The sequence below is a fragment of the Bombina bombina genome, chromosome 5, assembly GCF_027579735.1.
Source record: "Bombina bombina isolate aBomBom1 chromosome 5, aBomBom1.pri, whole genome shotgun sequence".
NCBI lineage: Eukaryota > Metazoa > Chordata > Amphibia > Anura > Bombinatoridae > Bombina > Bombina bombina.
Genome location: NC_069503.1, coordinates 458,446,809 through 458,471,839, shown reverse-complemented (window position 1 = coordinate 458,471,839; position 25,031 = coordinate 458,446,809). Strand labels below are relative to the sequence as shown.

Genomic DNA, 25,031 nt, shown 5'->3' with positions numbered 1-25,031 from the left:
TAATACCATTTTCCTCCCCCTGTATCATGTGACAGCGATCAGCTAATCACAAAATGCACATACATATATACTATGCAATATTGCACATGCTCAAAGGCATGCTATGCTGGTGCCTCAAAGTGTGCCTATAAAGAGATTGTGCACATTTTGATAATTGATGATTTAGAAAGAGCATACACTTTAAGTTTAATTTTGATTTTAGTGTCTCTTTAATAATGCTCTATATCTCAATATCTTTAAAAACAAATCACCATTCAGATGTTAGAAAGATATTTGGAGACGATAAATGTAACTGCAATAGCATCCCACTAATTTGTCTGTAGACCAGTTCCACAATTTTTTTGTGTGTAACCAGGGGGCCAAGCTCATCATAAAGAACTCTTTCTGTTGTCAATTAATTGAACTTCTTTTTTCTAGGCTCCATATATGTAGGGGTCAAAGTAGGGCATTTCCTTAGCTTAGGAAAAAATGTGAGGGGGTCTGTTCTGCAGAAGTCATAATTATTAAGTTTGCAACTTCTCTACCTGAACAGAACTGCAGTTGGTTGCATTGAACAAGATGGAATGTTTTGCACAGAAAAAGATGAAGCATGAGTTTGTTGCCTTCAGAAATATCTAAGTTTTACATGGTGGATTTACAATTTGTTTTCTCTTGGATCTGGCCAGAATGCAGAATCATTTTGCTAAGAAGTTGCAAGTATGGCCGGTAGGATTACACATATTGTGTGTATGTACGTACGTACGTACGTACGTGTGTGTATATATGTGTATGTACATTATATATGTACATTTATTATATATATATATATATATATATATACACACAAATACATTTTAAATATGTGTGGGTATGTGTGTGTATGTATGTATATATATATATATATATATATATATATATATAAATATATGTGCGTGTATCTGTGTGTATGTATGTATATATATATATATATATATATATGTATATGTGCGTGTGTGTATGTATATATATATATATATATATATATATATATGTGTATGTGTATATATATATATATAAAAATGTGTGTGTATGTGAGAAGAGATCTTCAAACTTTTATATTTCTATTTTTTTTTGTAAAACATTATTTTTTATAATCTATGTACATTTGGATAACAGTTTATAATTGTAGGTCATTTATTATTGTTATAGATTATTATTATAGAATATTGCTTATTATTTGTTTCCCAAATTTTACAGTTTTATTTCTGTTCTCTTATAGCATGTTTTAAACAAATTTAAGACCTGTTTTAAATTAAATTGATCAAAATTGTCATTTCAGAATGCTTTGTTTATTATGGTAACCTAAGACATATGGGATTTATCTTAAATGTCACATTATAGGGAATTGATTGCTATGGTCGAGCATGATCACAGAGCTCTATATTTGGCATGCTGAAAACATAATTTAGGTGATATTATCCATTTTGAAACTCAGTGGTGTAGAGGAAATGTATTACATCTTGAATGTTACGGCGTATCCTTGTAATTCTAGTAATCAAGTAGTATACAAATTATACAGGCTTCTTTCTATCAAGTTTTATGGAAAACTGAGTGCTCTCATAGTCAATGTTTTGGCATTCTGCTTCATTTTAGTTATATACTTTATAAAATTCATGTTATTGGGAATATATTGTGAATATAACAGTGATATATGTATGTGTGTTATGTTACTGTGTGTATAAAGGCTCAGTTTGTATTGTTTGATGCTACTTTGTTATATATGTAGTGTTTTTATACCCAAATATATCTAAGTATTTTAAACTGGCTGTCTTTCTACCAATTGAGGACAGGAGGGGCAAAGGCCAACCCCTGGAATTCAGCAGTTTTTTTATAATTATTACAGTATTATTAAGGCATGTTTTTTTATTGGTTTCCTCACCCTTGGAAAGTGTCTGTATACAACTATATATTTGCCAGTTCTGTGCATTAAATGCAGTATTTTATTTAATTCATAGAAGTGGTTCATGCTTCTTTTTGTATTTAGATTTTTCATGGGTCAGTGTTGATAAAGTCACTGTGTTCAATATACTTTTCCCCCTTTTTGTTGAAACTTTATTTATATTTATGACCGTATCCAGTTTTTAAAACCGTTGAAATATTAGGTTTAGATTATTTCATACTCGTTTATATTTTGATATCTAAACTTTTTTTGTGTGTCATTTCAAGTGTTCTTTGTAAAAACACATGGATATGAAAATAATAATTCATTTTTTAATTTTGCAGCCTGAAGAAATTGCTTCAAGTTCCCACACTTTCAAGCAGAAATCTTTCAGGAAGTCAAAACTTTGTACCGTCTGTAAACAGCCTGTGGGCAATCAAGGCATTTCATGCAGAGGTAATGAGCTACAAGAATTACCGTATGTTCTCGTGTTTCAACTGATATGCCATAAATTATAGCCAGGTTACTTTGAATTTTGCATTTTGAATAATATAACCTGGTATCTTAACATTTGTTAAGTATGGATGAAAGAATACACCAGAACCATCCAAACTGAACCGGGACTAAGAATGAGAGTTAATTTTTTTTGTTTGAGTAGACTTAACAAAAGTTGGAATTTTGATTTAGATGTATTCTGTATATCTATATGGTTGACAAGATTTGTTCTGTTTTATTTTTAATCCTAAATAAAAAAAATATAATAAAAAAAAATTGTTATGTATGCTATATTTTATTTTGACTTTTTAATCATTAACTTACAAAAAAAATCTCACTATATATATATATATATATATATATATATATATATATATATACACACACACACATGCAGTATGTGTATATATATATATATATATATATATATATATATATATATATATATATATATATATATATATATACAAATTACAAGAGTATATGCTGTAATACCTTTTCCTTCCTAAGATAGAGACTCCACAACTTCATTCCTTACTGTTGGGAAATACAACACCTGGCCACCAGGAGGAGGCAAAGACACCCCAGCCAAAAGCTTAAATATCCCTCCCACTTCCTCATTTCCCCAGTCATTCTTTGCCATTTGTCACGTTAGGAGGTGGCAGAGAAGTGTCAGAAGATTCGGAGAGTCCTGAAAAAGAGTATCTGCCCTTCGAGATAGGACTGGAGTTTTAAGTAGTCATGTCAACCTCTCAGTGAGAGTATTGATGAAAGTTAGAGTTTGGAGATGCAGGGAAACTTTTTCTGCAAAACCATCCAGACAACTGCTAACAGCACCTAAGCAATCGGTGTTGACAAGTCTCACTGCCTGCTTTCTCTCACTCAAGTCCATGTCAGGAGCGCTGCTATAAGACTGTCACACTTGAGAGGCTGTGTTCTGTTCCACAGCATGAATCCTGGAGGTAAGATTGTTTCAATTTTTACACATAAAACACTATAGCAGGGTCACTGTGTGGCTCCTTTATACCTTGATAGGATCCAGGGTTAATATCCTCTGAAAGGGGTTTATTGAACAGTTGGGGGTTAATCAGTGTATTAATTATTTACATGCTGCTTTGTGTGATTTTTTTCCTGGGCTGATAGACTGTGTTTTTGGCTGGAACTAACAGGTTTCACTTTTAAGTTTCAATTTTGTTTTTTGAAAGTGCTGCACAGCTCCTTGTAATAACAGGGGAAGTACTGTCTTGCACTCCATGTGACTGGGTGTGGTCTATGTTCATTTCCTCCATTCCGGGCTGAGACTTGAACCTGAGGAGAGCGCTTCCTCTGTTAACTGTCTGGGTCTAGGAGGTGGTGAGTGCCCCAGCCATTGGGAGTATAAAGGTGCAGTTTTCTGTAATAAAAGACGTTTTTATTTGTGTCCTGTGGGTATAACCTGAGCTATGGAGGACTCTGACATGTTAGAAGGTACTCCTTCTGTAGTAAATCATACCTTTTTGTATTGTGAGGAGACCATGGTTTTCCCGCCCACTCAATTATGTTCCACATGCCTTAACACCGTTATAAAGTCTAAGGAGGGAGACAAGCCTGCTAAGGCTCTTAGTCCCTCTGAGCCGTCTCTCTACCTCTCAGGACTCGGCGTCCCGTGAGATTACTACCCTTGCTACATTATCCACTCCACATGCAGTTCCCTGTAGCACATCTAATCCTACATCCGGAGGAGGCCTTCTTCCTGCGGACTTTGCTGCGCAGTTACAAATGGCGGTGTCTGCGGCCCTCAGTGCATAACCTCACTCTAACAAACACAAGAGAAAGGTTAAACATAGCTCTCTTGACCCGGAGTCATCTAAATATTTATCGGATTTAGCTATTATGTCCCAGTTATTTGATGAGTTAACCTCTGTATCTTCAGAGGGTGAACTTTCTGGGTCGGAGTCCTTTAGCGTCTAAGCCTCCTGCTGCGGAGGAACCGTCCTTTAGATTTAAAATTGAGCACTTGTTTTTTTTTTTTTAAAAGGAGGTTCTGTCTATGTTAGAGGTTCCAGAGGCCGCGTTGCCTGAAGAACCTATAATACCTAAATTAGATAGAGTTTACAACGACAGAAAAGTTCCTTTGACTTTTCCTGTGCCGGGTTAAGATGGTGAACATTATTAAGAACGAATGGGAAAGAATTTATTCCCCCTTTTCCCCCTCATCTACTTTTAAAAAGTTGTTCCAGGTCCTGGACTCTTAGCTGGATTTGTGGGGCTACATTCCTAAGGTGGATGGTGCTATCTCAACGCTTGCTAAACATACTACTATACCTCTTGAGGATAGCTCTTCATTCAGAGAGCCAATGGATAAGAAAATGGAAACCTTTCTGAGAAAGAGGTTTCAACATAGGGGATTTTTGTTTCAACTGGTGGCTGCAGTTGCCGCGGGTTCCGGAGTGGTTACCTACTGGTGCGACTCTTTGTCAGAACTCATTGAGGTGGAGTCTCCCCTCGAGGATATTCAAGACAGAATTAAAGCTCTGAAAATTGCTAATTATTTTATCTGTGATGCGAACATGCAGTCTCAGCCCACCTGGCGCACTGGTTGAAGTCTTGGTCTGCGGATATGACTTCCAGACTCCTTTTAAGGGAAAGATTTTATTTGGTCCAGGCCTGGACTTCATTATTTCTATGGTTACCGGAGGCAAGGGTGCCTTCCTACCGCAAGATAAGAACAAGTCAAGGGACGTCAATCTTTGAATTTTCTTTCCTTTTGTTCTGACAAATCCCAACGACAACAATCCTCCTCCAAGCCCGAGCAACCCAAGAGTACCTGGAAGCCGGCTCAGTCCTGGAATAAATCCAAGCAAAATAAGAAGCCCGCCGAAAACCAGTTGGCATGAAGGGGCGGCCCCCAATCCGGGATCAGATCGCATAGGGGGCAGACTGTCTGTTTTTCAAATCTCATCCGCCAAGGGGCAGATTCCTTCTCTCGAATCTGTCTACCAGACCAGAAAAGAGGGATGCCTTTCTAGGGTGCGTTTGGGATCTCTCCTCCTTAGGAGTTGTTGTCCCGGTGCCTATCAAAGAAAGAGGTTTGTGGTTTTATTAAAACCTTTTCGTGGTCCCAAAGAAGGAGGGAACTTTCCGCCTAATTCTGGACCTAAAGTGCTTAAACAAATTTCTAAGTGTCCCTTCCTTCAAAATGGAGACAATATGGTCCATCCTTCCTTTGATTCAGGAAGGCCAGTTTATGACCACTATAGATCTGAAGGACGCTTGCCTTCATGTTCCAATACACAGGCAACACTTTCAGTTCCTGAGGTTTGCATTCCTGGACCAGCATTTTCATTGCCCTTCCGTTTGGCCTAGCTACTGCTCCAAGAGTCTTTATGAAGGTTTTGGGGGCTCTTCTAGCTGTTGCCAGAACTCAGGGAAATGCAGTAGCCCCATACTTGGATGATATTCTGGTCCAAGTATGGGTCTGACTGCATGGAGATTGCGTGAGAGTGTCATTGATACTCTTATTCAAGCTCATAAACCAGTTACTCGGCGTATCTACCACAAGGTGTGGAGGACCTACTTATTCTGGTGTGAAGAGCGTGCTTTTTCCTGGCAAAGAGTTAAGGTTGCCAGGCTCTTATCTTTTCTCCAGGATGGGCTGGAGGCTGGAGAAGTGCCTTTCTGCTAGTTCCCTGAGGGGACAGATTTCAACCCTGTCTGTTTTATTGCACAAGAGACTGGCTGATCTTCCAGACGTGCAGTCCTTTGTTAAGGCTCTGATTAGGATCAGACCTGTGTTTAGATCTGGGGCTCCTCCTTGGAGCCTAAATCTTGTTCTTCGGGTTTTGCAACAGGTCTCGTTTGAGCCTCTGCATTCCGTTGACATTAAATTGTTATCTTGGAAGGTTCTCTTTTTATTGGCTATTGCCTCTGCACGCGAGTTTCTGAGAACTCTGCTTTGCAATGTGAGCCCCCTTATCTGATTTTTCATGCAGATAAGGCAGTTTTACGTACTAAGTTAGGTTTTCTTCCTAAGGTTGTGTCAGATCGCAACATCAATCAGGAGATTGTGGTTCCTTTCTTGTGTCCTAATCATTCTTCATCGAAGGAACGCTTACTTCACAATTTGGATGTGGTTCGCGCCTTGAAGTTCTTTCTTTAGGCTACTACGGAGTTTAGACAATCTTCCTCTTTGTTTGTTGTCTGTTCCGGGAAGTGTAAGGGACAGAAGGCTACTTCGACTTCCCTATCTTTTTGGTTAAGGACTGTCATCCGCTTAGCTTACGAGACAGCGGGACATCGTCCTCCTGAGAGGATAACGGCTCATTCCACTAGAGCAGTGGCTTCCTCTTGGGTCTTTAAAAACGAGGCCTCTATGGATCAGATTTGTAAGTTGGCTACTTGGTCCTCCTTACATACTTTTTCAAAATTTTCAAGTTTGATGTTTTTGCTTCGGCTGAAGCAACTTTCGGGAGAAAAGTTTTGCAGGTTGTGGTGTCCTCTTGAGCTTGGGTATAGTTTTCCCAACAGTAAGTAATGAAGCCGTGGACTCTCCATATCTTAAGAAGGAAAACATAATTTATGCTTACTAGATAAATTCCTTCCGGATAGGGAGAGTTCTCGGCCCCCGCATGTTTTTTCTTGTCTATGGGCGGTCTCCTATTTATTTTATTTTATTCTTCTGGCACAATTTATACCCTAATGTTTCTCCTACCTTTCCTTGTTCCCTCTGCAGAATGGCTGGGGTAATGAGGAAGTGGAAGGGATATTTAAGCCTTTGGCTGGGGTGTCTTTGCCTTCTCCTGGTGGCCAGGTGTTGTATTTCCCAACAGTAAGGAATGAAGCCGTGGACTCTCCCTATCCGGAAGGAATGGAATTTATCTGGTAAGAATAAATTATGTTATTCTTCTTAACCCACTTCGTTACCTGTTATGTGGCCTATCTCAATCCCCCTGGACTTTTCCAAACAGGGGAGATTGGCGTCCCATGCTCGCTTGCAATTGGCTGCGTGCGAACAGGGGGCAGCATTGCACCCTAGCCGTATTGTGCAATGATAAATACGGTGAGGCGATGCGGAAGATGTACGCCCATATCTGCCAGAATTTGATCAATCTTGTCCATAGTAGCAATGGCTAGCTTTGTGACTCAAGCCCAGGCTCGCTCCTCCAAATTAAGCAAGTGATAGGTGGAGTTTGGCCATTAACAAATAATTGCAGTCAGTGACGGTTCTATGGGTCATGGGGATGGGGGTGCTATGAACTTCCAAATGCATGTGTAGCACCCCCGTTGAGCTGCAAAGGGGTCTACATATTGTGTGCTATGTCTTTTTCAACTTTTTCACCACCTTCATTAGCCCCCCAAAAATAAGTTCTAACCACCACTGATTACAGTAAAGAAAATGTTAATTTATTTTAAAATGTTTACACTTTGCTGACATATTATTTTATATAACAGAAATGTCTTCTAATTACAGGGTGTTTACTGTGCCTTTTAAGGAGGAGTTTTAACATAGTGGAATTTATCCTTTCATTTTGTATGTGTAATATCCTTACTGTTTATTAGTAGGTATTATCCCACTGCAATCTCAAGCAATATTAGAGGTGATGTTACCTCTTTGTAAGACACAAATTATATGTGCTATTTCTAATTCCCAAATAATTTTTTTGTTCCAGTTTGCAAGTATGTTTGCCACAAGAAATGTGAGACCAAGGTAAGCTTGCCTGGAATTTTTCATTCTTACGAGTGTTATGTGTATTATTTCGAGGTGATGGGTGCATCTTTCAGGAGTGGTTCTGTTTTCAAATGAAATTTAGGACATATAAATAGCATTACAGAAACTTTGTAGATGCTAATTGGTTTTAGCGTTACAAACTATTTTGTATGTTTTATTTTTGTTAAAACGAATGAAAATTTGTTTTGTTTTTTTGCCAATTAAAAATGTAATATTATCTTTTAAATTGACATTAACCTGTCAGAAAATTCTAATGTAAAGTGATTATGTGTAGTAAAATTAAAAATTTTCAATATACTTGCATTTTCAAAATGTGCACATTGTTTTTCTATGCACACTTTTGAAGCTTTAGCATCTACTGACTTTGTGCAAAAGTGCACAGTATGTAAGTGTATGCATTTTGTGATTGGCTAATGACTGTCACATGATACAGGGGGATGGAAAACTGGAGTCAATTTTAAATTTTCCAGAATAAAATATCTACTACCCGTTTGAAATTTGAAGTATGTGCTATTGCGTAGACTTTTTATTTTGTTTTTTTTGTGTGCGGATTTATACAATTCTACTGTATTTAATGGTGCTTTTAGACAATGTGTAATTATAGTTTATCGATGCAAATAAAATCATGGCAAATTCCCCTAGGAAGGGTTTTATATTTTGACTGTGATGCCAAAGGGACATGATAGTAAGCCTCAATAAATGTCATTAGGCATCTCACCATGGTCGTATATGAACCAGATCTTAGACAAAAAATAAGCTTACAGGCTGTGTATTTCTTCCATAAAAACATTGAGTAATAGTCTTCTGTCTGGTTACCCATGCGATAATAGTATCACTCGAGCTAATGTAGGAGGATGTTACTTTCAGTGTTGTTCCAAATATGGCAATTTAATTTATTGCAGAAGTAGAAGTTGGGGCTGCTTGCGGTTTTTGGCTTTTTTTTTAATCAAATATCTTCTTGTGCAAGTGAAACACACTAAGATCTAGATTGGCACAGATCTTAGTCTGTTTCACTTGCACAAGAAGATAGTCTGTTCCAAAAAGAGGCAAAAACCGCAAGCAGCCCTAACTTCTACATTCGGCAATAAACGAAACTGCCAAATACCCGTCTCTACTAATGTATTGGGTATCTGCATTTTCATTATCATTTATTGTGTATTTATCAATTGTTACAGTCTACTTTAATTTAGTGATCTTTTATTTTTGTTTTTTTCAATTCTTGATAAAAGTATAAGTGACGTCTCCAGACTAAACACTGCTAAATTCTACGCAGTCATCTGTTGCACACTCTAGTGGCTCATTTAAAACTGTCCCTATTTGGCCTCAGCAGAGAAAATAAGATAAAGGAAAACGTAGGATATAATATGTAGGTGTCAATTTTGTTTTTTTACCCACACTAAAACTTTACACTGACATTTTCAATATTTAAACAACTTATATAATTTAAAAGAATACATCTGCATTTTATTTTCAGGCTAATATTTTTTTGATTATACCATTCTGTCTACTATTTATAGGCCCAGATTACAAGTGGAGCGTTATTTAACGCTACTGCTAGAGCGCTAACTGCGCTATAAGTTTTTTTGTGCGCGTCTAGTTGCGCTTGTATTACAAGTTGAAAGTAAACCATTTTCGCTTACATGCTAACCTGATATTTGTAAAAAACAGAACTTAAATCATACTCAATAACTTTTTCCCCCATAGAAGTCAACTGAGCGTAAAAACGTGTGTGTGTGTGGGGAGACTAATACCCTACTTGCGTGCAAACCCGTGCGCATATTCTGCAGTGCGCTAACCCGACAAGAAAATATTAATATTTCAAATTCCAATGTTCTTCACCTAGAAGAATGTTCTATTTATTAAATACATATTTCTATTTCTAGCTTATGGTATTTTTGGTACTATATATATATATATATATATAAGTATCCAAACAGGTGCACTCACTGTGACACAAGGCATCCGCCGGGGTGCTGCGTAGAAAACATATAGCAATATCCATTCAACCCCAGAAGGCAGAGAAAACGCTTCACTCTCCGGTCTTGTCAAATATCCTTTATTAGGTATCCAGCATCAATCAACAAATCCCCCAAACGTTTCGATACCGGTTGGTATCTTTGTCAATGGGTAATCAGAACATATCTATCCCAAAAGAAGTTTCTTAATACTAACCAAAAAAACCACTCACCTATATACACCTGTAAGGCGTCCCTGTCACTTCCGGTGTATCGGAAGCCGCCCACCACGCGCATGCGTCCAGGAGCTCACTAACCGCATGGCTAATTAGCATATTCAATCACGTAATGGCGTTTGCGCTCCAACCGCGCATAGTTTCTCCTGCTACTGCGCATGTCTGGGTGGCCGGAGTTCCGATAACACCGGACTAACTGTTACAAGTGTAACTAATCTAATTATATAAGTGCAAAAAAACCTACACCATATTAAAATCTATATAAAAATATTACAAATACCTGAGGTCTCAAAACAGACTTAGTACCTTATATCTACATCATCTTAGCGTATTGTTAACATACTTTGCATTTTTATACAGTTTACTAAGTTATTCAATACCCCATTGCTATCTCAATCCATAATATCAATAATGTCAACTTTACTAAATAAATGTGTTAAGTTACAATTATCAATAAATCATATAACTTTTATGTCTAATGGAGTATAGTGAGAAACTTTTGTTAAGGCCACAGCAATACACTGAACACAGTACTTTCAGAGACTTTATGGATATACGTGATCTGGACCAGTCCATCTTCTTAGATATTGATGACCTAGACCGATAAATCATGGACATCTCATTCAGAGGAAGACATTAAAGTCCATTTGTATATTCAGACCCTTAGGAGCCACTGTGTCCAGACGGTAAATCCAGGAGGTCTCAACCTGGAGTAGTCTTGTATTCCTATCTCCTCCCCTTCGTAAGGGGGGCACATGATCAATGAGCATAGTCCTCAAACTAGCCACTGTGTGTCCTGCTTGGAGAAAATGTCTGGCAACCGGTTGGTCAGATGTTTTCTTGTCTATCGCTTGTCTAATCGCATGGCGATGATTAGCCATCCTCTTGCGAAATGTGGTGGAGGTCTTACCCACATAGACTAGCGAACATGGGCACATTAGTATGTAAACCACGTAGGTACTCATACATGACAATCTGTGCAAAATCTTGTACTTTCTCCCAGTATGTGGGTGGTGAAAGAACATCCCTGTTAGCATACTGTTGCACGTAGTGCAATCCCCACATCTGTAGCAGCCAACATGAATATTGAAACTTACAAACTTCAGAGACAGCTTAAGATCAAGGATTTTTTTTAAAATAGTGAACAAACCACAGTCAGTAAGTTTAAAAGTCAGAGTAAGTTTGATCCAATCAACTTAAACCCTTCTATCCGTAGTTTCTCACGCATGATTAATGATACGTGTGAACGGGCTAAAGTGGAAAATGTTTTTCCTAATCTCACTAAAGGAGAAAAAGTGGCCCTGAGGAGTTTAAAGAATGATAACACGATCATTATTCATGCGGCGGATAAGGGAGGCTCTATTGTGGTTCAAAATTATGCTGACTATAGAGAGGAAGCCTATAGACAGCTGACTGATAATCACATCTATTGTAAACTAAGAGGGAACCCAATAAATACATTCAAGAAGGAATTGGATCTTATATTGAAATGTGGGCTAGAATCAGGTATGATTGATGAAAATGAATTTGAATACATGACTACTACTTTTCCGGTTATTCCGGTATTATATCTGTTGCCCAAAGTACACAAGACTCTGATTAAACCTCCTGGCAGACCTATTGTGTCTGCCCGGGATTCTTTGTGTTCTAATGTGGCCATTTTCATAGATCACCACCTGCAGCCAGTTGTAAAGGAATCATATTCCTTTATACTTGATTCTCCCTCACTCATTCGTAGGTTACTTGCTTGGAATGACCTTGGTCCAGATGACCTACTTGTTACAATGGATGTTGATAGCCTGTACACCGTCATCCCTCATGACGGTGGTGTACAGGCAGTCAGATCCATGCTAAGTGAACCATTGGCGTATGCGGGACCACCCATTGAGTTCCTATTGGAACTATTGAAGTTTTGTCTGGAAAAAAACTTTTTCAAGTTTGAGAAGGAGTTCTTCTTACAAATATCAGGAACTGCAATGGGTTCTAATATGGCTCCCGCATACGCCAATCTGTATATGTCTTGGTATGAGACCATGGTCATGCAAATTCGTACAATTGATAAAATCAAACTGTATGTCAGATATATTGACGATGTGTTTTTGGTATGGCGAGGATCGGAGGAATCCCTAGAACAGTGGGTTGACAGCTTGAATCAGCTTGAGTCAACCATTCGATTTAAGGTTGCCCATAACAGGGTGAGCATACCATTTCTAGATCTAAATGTATCTGTCTATACAGATGGTGATTGCTACAAATTTTCTACCTCCCTGTATTCAAAACCGACGGATAGAAACTCATTGTTGCTATCCACAAGCTTTCACCCTGAGCATCAGAAAAAGAGTGTTGTCTCCTCTCAACTCACGCGGGTGGCCCGCAATAACACATTAAGAGAGACGAGAAGAATACAGGAGGATGAAATGATTATGAAATTGGAGCAGCGAGGATATACAAGAAAATTGATAACACAGGTGCAAACCAACCTGGCCCAGGATGATCAAGTATCCTTGCTACAACCACATGATCCTACTGATAAGGTGGAAAACAATGGTGATATCATTAATTTTGTAACCACGTTCAACCACGTATCCAAGATACTGTCTGAGTCTGTCAAGAAGAACTGGGACATTATTAGTACCGACAAAACACTACCATTCCTGCATACAACTGCCCCATGGATGGCTTATAAAAGAGCACCCAATTTGAAAGATCTCCTGGTCCATAATGACCCTGTGAAGTGCTACGAAAAAAGCACATGGCTGGACACCAGGAAGAAAGTTGGCTGCTACAGATGTGGGGATTGCACTACGTGCAACAGTATGCTAACAGGGATGTTCTTTCACCACCCACATACTGGGAGAAAGTACAAGATTTTGCACAGATTGTCATGTATGAGTACCTACGTGGTTTACATACTAATGTGCCCATGTTCTCTAGTCTATGTGGGTAAGACCTCCACCACATTTCGCGAGAGGATGGCTAATCATCGCCATGCGATTAGACAAGCGATAGACAAGAAAACATCTGACCAACCGGTTGCCAGACATTTTCTCCAAGCAGGACACACAGTGGCTAGTTTGAGGACTATGCTCATTGATCATGTGCCCCCCTTACGAAGGGGAGGAGATAGGAATACGAGACTACTCCAGGTTGAGACCTCCTGGATTTACCGTCTGGACACAGTGGCTCCTAAGGGTCTGAATATACAAATGGACTTTAATGTCTTCCTCTGAATGAGAAGTCCATGATTTATCGGTCTAGGTCATCAATATCTAAGAAGATGGACTGGTCCAGATCACGTATATCCATAAAGTCTCTGAAAGTACTGTGTTCAGTGTATTGCTGTGGCCTTAACAAAAGTTTCTCACTATACTCCATTAGACATAAAAGTTATATGATTTATTGATAATTGTAACTTAACACATTTATTTAGTAAAGTTGACATTATTGATATTATGGATTGAGATAGCAATGGGGTATTGAATAACTTAGTAAACTGTATAAAAATGCAAAGTATGTTAACAATACGCTAAGATGATGTAGATATAAGGTACTAAGTCTGTTTTGAGACCTCAGGTATTTGTAATATTTTTATATAGATTTTAATATGGTATAGGTTTTTTTGCACTTATATAATTAGATTAGTTACACTTGTAACAGTTAGTCCGGTGTTATCGGAACTCCGGCCACCTAGACATGCGCAGTAGCAGGAGCAACTATGCGCGGTTGGAGCACAAACGCCATTACGTGATTGAATATGCTAATTAGCCATGCGGTTAGTGAGCTCCTGGACGCATGCGCGTGGTGGGCGGCTTCCGATACACCGGAAGTGACAGGGACGCCTTACAGGTGTATATAGGTGAGTGGTTTTTTGGTTAGTATTAGGAACCTTCTTTTGGGATAGATATGTTCTGATTACCCATTGACAAAGATACCAACCGGTATCGAAACGTTTGGGGGATTTGTTGATTGATGCTGGATACCTAATAAAGGATATTTGACAAGACCGGAGAGTGAAGTATATATATATATATATATATATATATATATTTATATATATATATATTGTAATGAAAAGCACTCACCGGGTCTTTGCCATACAAACAATTAGTTTATTTAATCATAGCAGTGACGTTTCGGGGATATTATCCCCCGTCCTCAGACCACATAAAGTAAAAAAATGCACGTACCTTACTACATATGTACCCTCCACCAAACACCCATGCTGCCAACCCGGAAACTCCCTGGCCTCCTGGCCGCACCACTGCGCAGGCCCAGCCCCGTTGTCACCGGACGCGGTTTTGCTAAAAAATAGTGACAGAGACATCATAGATCATAAAAATACACACACGATCATTGCTATACTTAGATAAACATCTGATGCTCTCTGGTCTATTATCACATAATAGTCACAATCTAAATCATTGCTAGTGACATCCATTTAGTGCATATCCTAATGGTAGCCATTATAGCCCATAAATAGGGGGGGGCAGCTTTTACTCATAATAAAAGATCCCTATATATTCAAACTATAGTATGGATTCAACAACAAGAGCTATAGGATATAAATATGTATGTGCAAGCGGGAAAACAATAACAGGAAATAACTATAACTCAGCATTATGCAGGGCAGTATTAACACTTTAAGACAATTGTAAATTTTAACATTTCAGCCATCAAGAACAGGGCAGCCATATTGGACAGCATCATTTAAAGGAAACAGTGCCAGTCCAGGTGTGTATTCAAACCACCAGGCACCAAAGTACCCAGGTTGAATATCCACCTGGACTCGCACTGCAACAACATTTTGCCCCTTTCCCCCCTTCTCACAGGAGGTGGGATGTGATCAATGATCACATATCTCAAATCGGCGACGGTATGGCCAGTCAATGCAAAATAGCGAGCTACGAGTTGTTCAGACCCCTTTTTCTCTATAGCAGCTCTAATTGCAGCACGATGGTTGGCCATACGTGTCCGGAGATCATCCACTGTTTTTCCAACATAGAATAACCCACACAGACCATGTAACAAATATACAATAAATGTTGTCGTGCAGGTTTACTCTGTCGGATAGTATATCTGCGGTTGGTACCTGGATGGGTAAAGAATTTTGTAGTTAGTAGGCCGTTACAATTAGTGCACCCGGCACAACTATAACAGCCAGGTTTCACAGTCTGAAGCCAAGTAGTAGTCCTGTATATATACAGGAGTTTCCGGGTTGGTGGCGTGGGTGTTTGGTGGAGGGTACATATATGGAGTAAGGTACGTGCACTCTTTTACTTTATGTGGTCTGAGGACGGAGATAATATCCCCTAAACGTCACTGCTATGATTAAATAAACTAAATGTTTGTATGGCAAAGACCCGGTGAGTGCTTTTCATTACGCTTGTTATTTATATTTATTATATTCATTGCGCTTGTATATATATATATATATATATATATATATATATATATATATATATATATATATATAGTGGATAACATTAGAAATTGGGTAATCCTAGCGAAGCCCCCCTTGTAAACCCCATTTCCCAAGGTTTACTTGGGGTGGATGCCAGAGGATTTGAGGGGCGGCTTCCTTTAACTCCCCAGGCAAAGCTAAAAATAATAGTGTAGATGGGGGAATTACATTATATATATATATATATATATATATATATATATATATATTATATGTGTGTGTGTGTATATGTGTGTGTGTGTATGTATATATATGTATGTGTATATATAAAGGAATATTTATTTAAAAATAAATAGGGCATATTCCCCTATGTGCAGAACAATGGAATGTAGTGAATGTAGTCCAGCGCTAGATTAGCACGGGTAGAGTATTTAGTTAAATTCTATAATTTGAATATATTGTATTTTGTGATTGGATAAATGTTTAATGTATGTACTGCAATGTTGTTATTATATATTTATTGTAGGTAATCCTAAGTATTTATCAACATTCAGTTAATAAAAAGATATAAACAGGTATATACAACTGATATATATAAACTTGTTGTCTAATGTGAGCTTCTTATCTATATATAAAAACTAATAAAATATTTGTATAATTAGACAGAAATTTAATAACTTGTTAAAAGCATACATAAAATAAAAAGGGACGTCTCCCTTATAACATCGATTTCATCAGAGAAAACAATTGAATAACTGTAGTATATATTTCCGCTATTTGATAATCAGGTACCTGTTATATAATGTAACAAATGATAATGTCCAGAAATTGGATTAAAAAAAACTTAAAGATCCAAACGAGATGACCTCCCCGCTATTGTGGCGGGTGTGTGTTACCGGTCCGTTAGTGAGAGACTGGTATTTAAAAATATGTCATGTGACTTTTCCTACGTCACACTTGTGATCGTAGCTGTTTCAATATAGTTGTAATATAACCAGTGATCCTTGATATTCTGTCAAGCGCTTATTATGTTGCAATTTTTTTAACTTTAATCTGTATGTGTATCAGAAGGTGTATTCCCCTATTCCGTGTGTAATTAGGGAGTCTTGGGGGAGATTGCAACTTATGCTGGTCTCTTGGCACACCTGATTTCTCTTTTAGTGTGGTCTTTGCGGTCACATTCAGTGACTTGGATGTTAAACTTTGCGGTCACATGCAGTGACTATAATGCAATCCTCGCAGTGTGGACTTGGCGGTCACTTGTAGTGACTGTAATGAGGTCTTTGCGGTCACGGAGGTGACTAGTGGTGGGGTCTTTGCGGTCACAAGTGGTGACTAGGAGTAGAATCTTTACCGGACATCAGTGATGTTATACAGCAAGGTCTTTGCGGTCACAGATTGTGACTTGCATGTATTAACTTGCGGTTATATCTTTGCGGTCACAGATTTTGACTTAAAAGTGGTCTTTGCGGTAACTAACAGTGGTGACTTAGAGGAAATCTTTGCGGTCACTAGTAGTGACTAACAGAATGATCTGTATCGTTGGAGATCAGAGTAAAACTTGGCAATCTCTCTGTGCAACTTAGTAGAGCTGATTAGAAACAAATGCAGGTTGTAGCAACGTCCAGCTGCAATGTTGCAGGAGGTAATCAGCAAAGGAAGTCTTGTAGTAGTTGTCTTTCCTTTCTTGGCAATTATAACAGCAATCAAAATAAAAACATAAAGTGCAGAGTGACAACAGTGTCAAGGTCAACGCGTTTCGCCCTAGATGAAGGATGTGGGCGGAGGAATGGCGGTATGTTTACCTTCACAAAATGGTAAATATTTTACCAATAAAGCGTCTTAGAAAAATCATTTTAGATCGTCTTGTCTTCCACACAGCCATGTTTGGACAGTTTCTTTTGTTGCCTTTTTTATATCGGTGTCTAATTTTCCTAAGCAGGAAGGATAGATGAAGGGAAACCATTTGAAATATGGCGGTGCCCATTACATCAGAATTTTGAAAGCAAACAATTTCCAGACATAAATTAAAGGAACAAGGGGCAAAATAAATATTAAAAGTATACTGCAAAGTTTTTTTGTTTTTTTTTAACTCTACATAATTTGACATTTTATGTATATTACAATCCCATACTGTTTATTATATCTTTAAGTTGGAATAAAAGCCAAACAGCATAGTCTATACAGGTAGGAAACTCCAAACTGCTTGGTACCGGAGACAATTTGGATTTCGTAATAGTTTGGATTTTGGAATATTTGTATCTGTAAAATGGGACAGTTTGGAGAAACGATGGGACCAAATGTAAACAACAACATCTTATGTCTTTTAGGCAGTTTAATATAATGTTTAATACTTTTGTATACATAGAACCAGAATCAGAAAGTTACTTCAGTACTGTATTTGGAAAGTCAATATTTGTTTTTGTTTTAAATAAATATAGACTATTATATGCATTTTGAACAGAAAAAAAACATTATTTTAGCCAATCAGTGCTGGCTGCCTGGAACTTCATGTGCGTGAGCAGAGTGTTATCTATATGACACACATGAACTAACACCCTCTAGTGGTGAAAAACTGTCAAAATTCCTTAAGAGAAATTAGCATATGAACCTCCTAGGTTTTCTCTTTCAACTAAGAATACCAAGAGAACAAAGCAAAATTGATGATAAAAGTAAATTAGAAAATTGTTTAACATTACATGCCCTATTGGAATCATGAAAGTTTATTTTGGACTAGACTGTCCCTTTAATTAAAAAGTTTGGATTTCAGAATAAGTTTGGATTGTGGCATTCTGGATTTGGGGATTTTTAGCTGTATCTTAAACACTACCTTCTGGTTACCTTCACAGAGCAAAGTTGTTAATGTTAGTATTTAGGAAAAAATTCAGCTCCATGGAAGGGTTATGTAAGTATGTATTTTATTTAGCAATAATGTAGCAAGATTTAAAAAAAATAAAAAAATAATAATAATAAAAAAATAAATCTATTTATAAATGTATTAAAAATTGGTTAAAAAACCTCTGAAAATTCTGATGGTGTTACATGCTCTAGAGAAGCTTGGAAGTCGAATTCTGCACACATTGTCAATAGTTTTTGTTTGTTTACCTAAAAAACCCTTTCAAAATGTATTACATTATTCCATATTGCTACTGGTGCTGGAGGCTTTTAAGGAGCTTATACTACACCACTTAAAGGGATATAAAAACCTTTGTTTATAACAGGAGTCTGCTCTTTTAGGAGATGAATTGCTTCTCTAGGATACAATGAGTATTAGTAGTTTTTTGCCTACGGGACATTGGGGCTCTAAAGGAGCCCCTGCCTCTTCCTGCAGGTTATCCTAACGTATACTATAAATAAAGCCTCAAAATAAAATCACATGTAGTTAAAGGGACAGGAAACCTCAAAAAATATTTTATTATTCAGATAGAACACACAATTTGAAACAACTTTCCAATTTGCTTCTATTATCAAATGTGCTTAATTATCTTGTTTATCCATGGCTGAAGGAGCAGCATTGCACTACTGGCAGCCGGCTGAACACATCTAGTTAGCCAATCACAAGAGACAAATATGTGCAGGCACCAATCAGCAGCAGCTCCCACTAGTGTAGGATATTACTTGTTTGTTTTTAGCTCAGTATTTGTGAGAGCAACACGAAAACAAATCTTGGCTGGCCAGATGTTGCCCTTGGGCTGCAGTTTGATATCTCTGCAGTAAACAGTCACACAGTATGCGATTTTAAACAACTTTCCAATTTACTTCTGTTATCTAATTTGTTTAGTTCTCTTGGCAACCTTGGTTGAAAAGCATACATAGGTAGGCTCAGGAGCAGCAGTGCACTCCAGGGAGCTAGCAGCTGGTTGGTGGCTGCACATATTTTTGGCTCACCTAATGTGCTTCACTAATTTGCAGAAGTGCATTGCTGTTCTATCAAAAAAGGATACCAAAAGAATGAAGCAAATTTGATAATAGAAGTAAAATGGGAAGTTTTTTTGTTTTTTTAAATTGTTTGCTCTGTCTGACTCCTTTAAGGGACATGAAACCCACAACATTCCTTTCATGATTTAGGTAGAAAATAGAATGTTAAACAACTTTCCAGTTTACTTCTATTATCTTATTTGCTTCATTCTCTTGGTATCATTTGTTGAAGGAGCAGCAATGCAGTACTGATTGCTGACTGAACACATGGGTGAGCTAATGACAATCAGTATATATATGGGCAGCCACCAATCAGCAGCTAGAACATAGGTTCTTTGCTGCTCCTGAGCTTACCTAGATAAACCTTTTAGCAAAGGATAACAAGAGAAGGAAGCAAATTAAATAATAGAAGAAAATTGGAAAGTTGTTTAAAATTTTCCTCTTACTCATTTACTGTACCTACACATATTATATACCGTTTTTCTCGCCATTAAATGGACTTTCTAAAGATACCATTATTTTTATCATATCTTATAATTTACTATAATTTGTTTTTTATAAAATATGAGGAAAAAAACAAATTTTTTAACTTTGACCCCCAAAATCTGTTACACATCTACAACCACCAAAAAACAACCATGCTAAATAGTTTCTAAATTTTGTCCTGAGTTTAGAAATACCCAATGTTTACATGTTCTTTGCTTTTTTTGCAAGTTATAGGGCAATAAATACAAGTAGCACTTTGCTATTTCCAAACCACTTTTTTTTCAAAATTAGCGCTAGTTACATTGGAACACTGATATCTGTCAGGAATCCCTGAATATCCATTGACATGTATATATTTTTTTAGTAGACATCCCAAAGTATATATATGGCTTTGGCTTTGTTTTTTGGTAATTAGAAGGCTGCTAAATGCCACTGCGCACCCCACGTGTATTATGCCCAGCAGTGAAGGGGTTAATTAGGGAGCATGTAGGGAGCTTCTATGGTTAATTTTAGCTTTAGTGTAGAGATCAGCCTCCCACCTGACACATGCCACCCCCTGATCACTCCCAAACAGCTCCCTTCCCTCCCCCACCCCACAATTGTCCCCGCCATCTTAAGTACTGGCAGAAATGTTATTGCAGGATGCCTCCATATCGAGGCATCACTGCAATAACCGGAAAGCAGCTGGAAGCAAGCAGGATCGCTTCCAGCTGCTTTCCACACCGAGGACGTGCAGGGTGCGTCCTCAGGCGTTAACTGCCTTTTTTTTTAGGATGAACCCTGCACGTCCTTGGTCGTTAAGGGGTTAAAGACAAAAGTTTTTAATTTCTCTTTCAGCAATGTAGACGGTACATGTGAAGAACAAACCCTTTGTCCAGTGTTTTTCAATTTTAATCCCACAGATTTTGATGTAAATCTACAGCTTTATTAGGACTTTGATTGTAATATATTGCAATGATAGATTACAACAGTTAGTGATGGTAAACTTTATAAGTTTTAAAATCAGGTCCGGAATCTAAGTGCCATTTTACAGGGACTTTAACTGATCACTTCTAATAAAGATGCGCTGTAACTTACTTTTGAATCTAGCTGTGCCATTATAATACCCTGCCCTCCGGCCACCCACTTAAAAACTCATTTGTTTTTGTGAGACAACAGTTTTGACTGTTCTCCAATTGGTGCTCTAGCTACAAAAATAAAAAAATAAAATGGTGCGAGTACTGTACGGCTAAAGCGCAGATTGGAGAGCAGTCAAAGCCATTGGCTCAAAAAGTTTTGAAGTGGGTGGCCAGAGGCCAGGGTATTAGAATGGCACGGCTACATTAAAAAGTAAGTTATAGCGCATCTTCATTAGAAGTGAACAATTAAAATGATTGTAAAGTTTCTTAGTGTAAAGCAAAACGGGGACACTTTCATTGAATTACTTTTTTTAAGACCCTTTATTTGTAAAATATTTACCATCTAGTGATGGTAAACATCATGCTGTTCCTCCGCCCACACCTCATACTTCATTTAACTGAGCTGATGACAAATCTGGCTTCATTCCATGTGTGTGGAGTGCAGCTCATGGGGCACGCAGCGATTGGAGGAAGGTCGGATTCGTCATCGCTTAGCTAAATTAAGTACGAGATGCGGGCGGAGGAACGCCGTGTTGATTGCCATCACAAAATGGTAAATATTTTACAAATAAAGGGTCTTGGAAAAAAAAGGTAATCAATAAAAGTGCCCTGTTTTGAAGGCTAAGGGCTCGATTACTAGATACAGATACTCTGTGTCTGCTCGCATGCAATGTTAAATTCCGCCAAGGGAATTCTTTCTGCAAGAGGCAGAGTAGCTTGATAAATCAAGCCCTAGTTGTATATCCAGTTCATTACACTGAGAAACTTTGCAATCACTGTAAAGTCCACCTAAAATATCGCTTAGACTCCGGACCTAATTTTAAAACATGTCAAGTTTACCCTCACTTAAACTATTGTAGTATATGTGTGAAATTGCATCATGGGATATATGTTAAGTTATAACTTAGATGAAAAAGTTAGAAATGGGAAGCTCACCAACAATCTTAAAGGCCCCTAATAAAATTATTTTAATATTAACAATATTTTTCTATTGTATAATAGTCATATTGTCTAATTGTAATCAATTAGGTTTTGCAAATAACAATTGTAAATAGGGGGGTGCTAAATGACAGAAATGAATAAAGATAATGAGGAAGGAAAAGTGACAGTATACTAGCACTCTTATGGATGCCAATAATTATATGTTAGTATATGACATGGAAGATCACCTGTATCAGGGATCTAATAAAACATAGCTTTTATTAAGATAAATAATTAAAAAAATATGAGTGCATTGCGTGTGCTTTAAAACTTAGATTAAGAGAATTGTATATGGGTGACAAATATCCACTTAAAGAACTCTAAATTTATATGAAATCCATTTAACTGCAAACCACACAGCTCAGTGCAAACTACAGGTCGCCCAGAATTGCAAGAACAATTACCTAAAAGGGGGGATTGACCCCACCAACAAATTAACTCAAAAATGCAATATTGAGCAAAAGTAAGCACCGCTCTGTGTAACTGCAGTGTAAGCTGGGTGTGAGCCCAATTTATAGGTATTATCGGTTCATGAAACCAAACTATATCAGTGGAAATAACTGATATAGTTTGGTTTCATGAACCGATAATACCTATAAATTGGGCTCACACCCAGCTTACACTGCAGTTACACAGAGCGGTGCTTACTTTTGCTCAATATTGCATCTTTTAGTTAATTTGTTGGTGGGGTCAATCCCCCCTTTTAGGTAATTGTTCTTGCAATTCTGGGCGACCTGTAGTTTGCACTGAGCTGTGTGGTTTGCAGTTAAATGGATTTCATATAAATTTAGAGTTCTTTAAGTGGATATTTGTCACCCATATACAATTCTCTTAATCTAAGTTTTAAAGCACACGCAATGCACTCATATTTTTTTCAATTATTTATCTTAATAAAAGCTATGTTTTATTAGATCCCTGAAACAGGTGATCTTCCATGTCATATACTAACATATAATTATTGGCATCCATAAGAGTGCTAGTATACTGTCACTTTTCCTTCCTCATTATCTTTAAATTATAACTTATAATGGATTCAGTTTATATGAGTAAATAAAATATATGTACAAAAGTATTAACATAATGAATAAAATATGACTAGAATTCTATTTTTCTGCTAATGTTAGATGTTAAATTACATTACAGCAGCTGAAACCTGAATGTATTTGTCAAGATACTTATATTAACTGAAACCACAATCCACAGCTTCTAAGTATAATTTATATCATCCTGCTCTGGTTATCAAAACAATAATGGGTCACAGCTTAATAAAATAATACAAATAATAAAATAAACGTTGTTTTAAAAAGAAAAAAAATACACAAAGTGATACAAGAATGTATGCAGATGCAATAGCCTCATTGTAATCCTACATTAAAGGGAAAGTAAAGTCAAAATTAAACTTTCTTTCATGTAATTAGCAAGAGTCCATGAGCTAGTGACGTATGGGATATACATTCCTACCAGGAGGGGCAAAGTTTCCCAAACCTTAAAATGCCTATAAATACACCCCTCACCACACCCACAATTCAGTTTTACAAACTTTGCCTCCGATGGAGGTGGTGAAGTAAGTTTGTGCTAGATTCTACGTTGATATGCGCTCCGCAGCAAGTTGGAGCCCGGTTTTCCTCTCAGCGTGCAGTGAATGTCAGAGGGATGTGAGGAGAGTATTGCCTATTTGAATGCAGTGATCTCCTTCTACGGGGTCTATTTCATAGGTTCTCTGTTATCGGTCGTAGAAATTCATCTGTTACCTCCCTTTTCAGATCGACGATATACTCTTATATATACCATTACCTCTGCTGATTCTCGTTTCAGTACTGGTTTGGCTTTCTACAAACATGTAGATGAGTGTCCTGGGGTAAGTAAATCTTATTTTCTGTGACACTCTAAGCTATGGTTGGGCACTTTTATATAAAGTTCTAAATATATGTATTCAAACATTTATTTGCCTTGACTCAGGATGTTCAACATTCCTTATTTTCAGACAGTCAGTTTCATATTTGGGATAAATGCATTTGTTTCAATCATTTTTTCTTACCTTTAAAAATTTGACTTTTTCCCTGTGGGCTGTTAGGCTCGCGGGGGCAGAAAATGCTTCATTTTATTGCGTCATTCTTGGCGCGGACTTTTTTGGCGCAAAATTTTTTTTCTGTTTCCGGCGTCATACGTGTCGCCGGAAGTTGCGTCATTTTTTGACGTTTTTTTGCGTCAAAAATGTCGGCGTTCCGGATGTGGCGTCATTTTTGGCGCCAAAAGCATTTAGGCGCCAAATAATGTGGGCGTCTTTTTTGGCGCTAAAAAATATGGGCGTCATTTTTTTCTCCACATTATTTAAGTCTCATTATTTATTGCTTCTGGTTGCTAGAAGCTTGTTCACTGGCATTTTTTTCCCATTCCTGAAACTGTCATTTAAGGAATTTGATCAATTTTGCTTTATATGTTGTTTTTTTCTTTTACATATTGCAAGATGTTCCACGTTGCAACTGAGTCAGAAGATACTACAGGAAAATCACTGCACAGTGCTGGAGCTACCAAGCTAAGTGTATCTGCTATAAACTTTTGGTATCTGTTTCTCCAGCTGTTATTTGTATTGCATGTCATGTCAAACTTATTAATGCAGATAAAATTTCCTTTAGTACTGTTACATTACCTGTTGCTGTTCCGTCAACATCTAATTTTCAGAGTGTTCCTGATAACATAAGAGATTTTATTTTTTAAATCCATTAAGAAGGCTATGTCTGTTATTTCTCCTTCTAGTATACATAAAAGACTTTTAAAACTTCTCTTTTTTTCAGATGAATTTTTAAATGAACATCATCATTCTGATACTGATAATG

At 37.4% G+C, this 25,031-nt stretch overlaps 1 protein-coding gene across 1 annotated transcript in view; it reads left to right on the top strand.

The window, feature by feature from the left end:
- Positions 1-25,031, top strand: part of TNS3 (tensin 3) — a 588,043-nt gene that overhangs the window by 131,554 nt on the left and 431,458 nt on the right. The window contains exons 2-3 of the mRNA XM_053714333.1: positions 2,242-2,353; positions 8,041-8,078. Coding sequence (XP_053570308.1) covers positions 2,242-2,353; positions 8,041-8,078 — 150 coding nt within the window. The remainder of the gene's footprint in view (positions 1-2,241; positions 2,354-8,040; positions 8,079-25,031) is intronic.